This window comes from Tachysurus vachellii, chromosome 8 (assembly GCF_030014155.1).
Source record: "Tachysurus vachellii isolate PV-2020 chromosome 8, HZAU_Pvac_v1, whole genome shotgun sequence".
NCBI classification, from domain to species: Eukaryota; Metazoa; Chordata; class Actinopteri; order Siluriformes; family Bagridae; genus Tachysurus; species Tachysurus vachellii.
In genome coordinates this window covers 4,637,501-4,639,045 of record NC_083467.1, presented here as the reverse complement: position 1 = coordinate 4,639,045, position 1,545 = coordinate 4,637,501, and the positions used below count along the sequence as shown (strand labels likewise).

The following is a 1,545-nucleotide window of genomic DNA, read 5'->3' as shown; positions in this document are numbered from 1 at the left end:
TGAAGATAAACTTGTGAGTATTTAAAACCAAATAAAATACTTAAAAAGCCCAGGAGAAGCTCCACTTGACCCTAAAGTTAACAACATTCTACATATATAGTTTGTGTGACGCACACTTGCAGATACCTTTACTACATACTGCGTAGCTATATGACTAGTTTAGAGCTAGTAAATTATGCTGCACATGTATAATGTGTAGTCTATTGTAGTCTATACAAAATATATTATTTACTACTTGTGACAAAATTATAAACTAAAAGGGGATGTGATAGCCTTGTGGTTAAGGTGTTGGACTAGTGATTGAAAGTTGTGAATTTGAATCCCACCAATCTGCAACTGCTGGGCCCCTGAGCAAGGTCTTTAACCCTCAATTGCTGAGCTGTATTAATGAGATAAATGTAAGTTTTTCTGTGTAATGGTGTCTACCAAATGCCATAAATGTAAACTCTGTGCTTGTACAAAAATCAGACATTGGCTTACAGATTCCAGTTAGTTAGTTAGTTCTAAACATATGCATCAAATATTTACAGAATATTTTCTCACTATAATAGATGAATAATAAAAATACTACTACTAATAATAATAATAATAATAATAACATTTAATTACTGTGCCAATTTTGTACATCAGACATCTCTATATACAAAGATTTGCCATGTTACCTGATTCTCTCTAAAATTCCTAGACTTTGATAGCTAGTTTTAATATTTTCATTCAAATACCATCATATACATTTTTTTTTATTCATTTAATTAAGTGCTTGTAGTTCTAGTAGTAACAGCGGACCAATTTTAAAATGCTAAGGTGCAATTAATATTTGTACAAAATTGCTAAACGAGGCTAGTATGAAAATCTATATACCACAAAGAAATAAAGACTGTACAAGTATTCTTATATCTTCAGTTTCTCACACCTGGACTTTACTGTATATACCTGGTTCAAAGGGAGGAAAAGGAGGAAACAGTTCTGGTTAAAGCTCCATCATTATTTGGAACTGAAAAAATAACCTAGAATATATTTCACAAAAAAGAAGATAAAAAATTAAGTCTTGATGGCAAAATATGCTAAATTAACTGATGCAATGTAAGTGCCATAACTGTTGTTTATCTGAATTTACTGTATGGATTCAAAAGAAAAAGGAAGTAATTCTTCTTCTCTCGATCTCTTGCGGTTTTGGTAGAAAAGTGGAGGAAACTGTTACATGTCTTACACTGTGCACTGATTACTAAGCGATGCACAGCATTAGGGGATTTCTGTTTAGTAGCCATGCAAGGTTGGACAGGTATGATTATAGTGTTAGTCCAGTGTAGAAAAAAGTTACAGAACCTGTTTAGTACAATAGTCAATTTAGTAAATGAAAGTTAGGATGGATGGCTTGTGGATCTCTTCAAGGTCAGTGATCTTAATATTGGCTTGCTGAAGGTAAGGAAAATGCTGCATGAGCATCTGCAGTGGTGGTCCAATGACACTGTAGGCCTTCAAGTGATTATTCAATGACCACAAGTCTAAAAAAGCAACGCTGAGATTCCCATCCTGCACGTCCAA

General features: G+C 33.5%; 1 protein-coding gene across 2 annotated transcripts in view; it reads right to left on the bottom strand.

The window, feature by feature from the left end:
• Positions 1-543: 543 nt before the first annotated feature.
• LOC132850592 (uncharacterized protein C21orf62-like) overlaps positions 544-1,545 on the bottom strand; it is a 3,861-nt gene continuing 2,859 nt past the window's right edge. For both annotated transcript variants that reach the window (XM_060877234.1, XM_060877235.1), the window contains exon 2: positions 544-1,545. This exon is cut by the window's right edge and continues 494 nt beyond it. In XM_060877234.1, coding sequence (XP_060733217.1) covers positions 1,348-1,545 — 198 coding nt within the window. In that variant the 3' untranslated portion in view covers positions 544-1,347.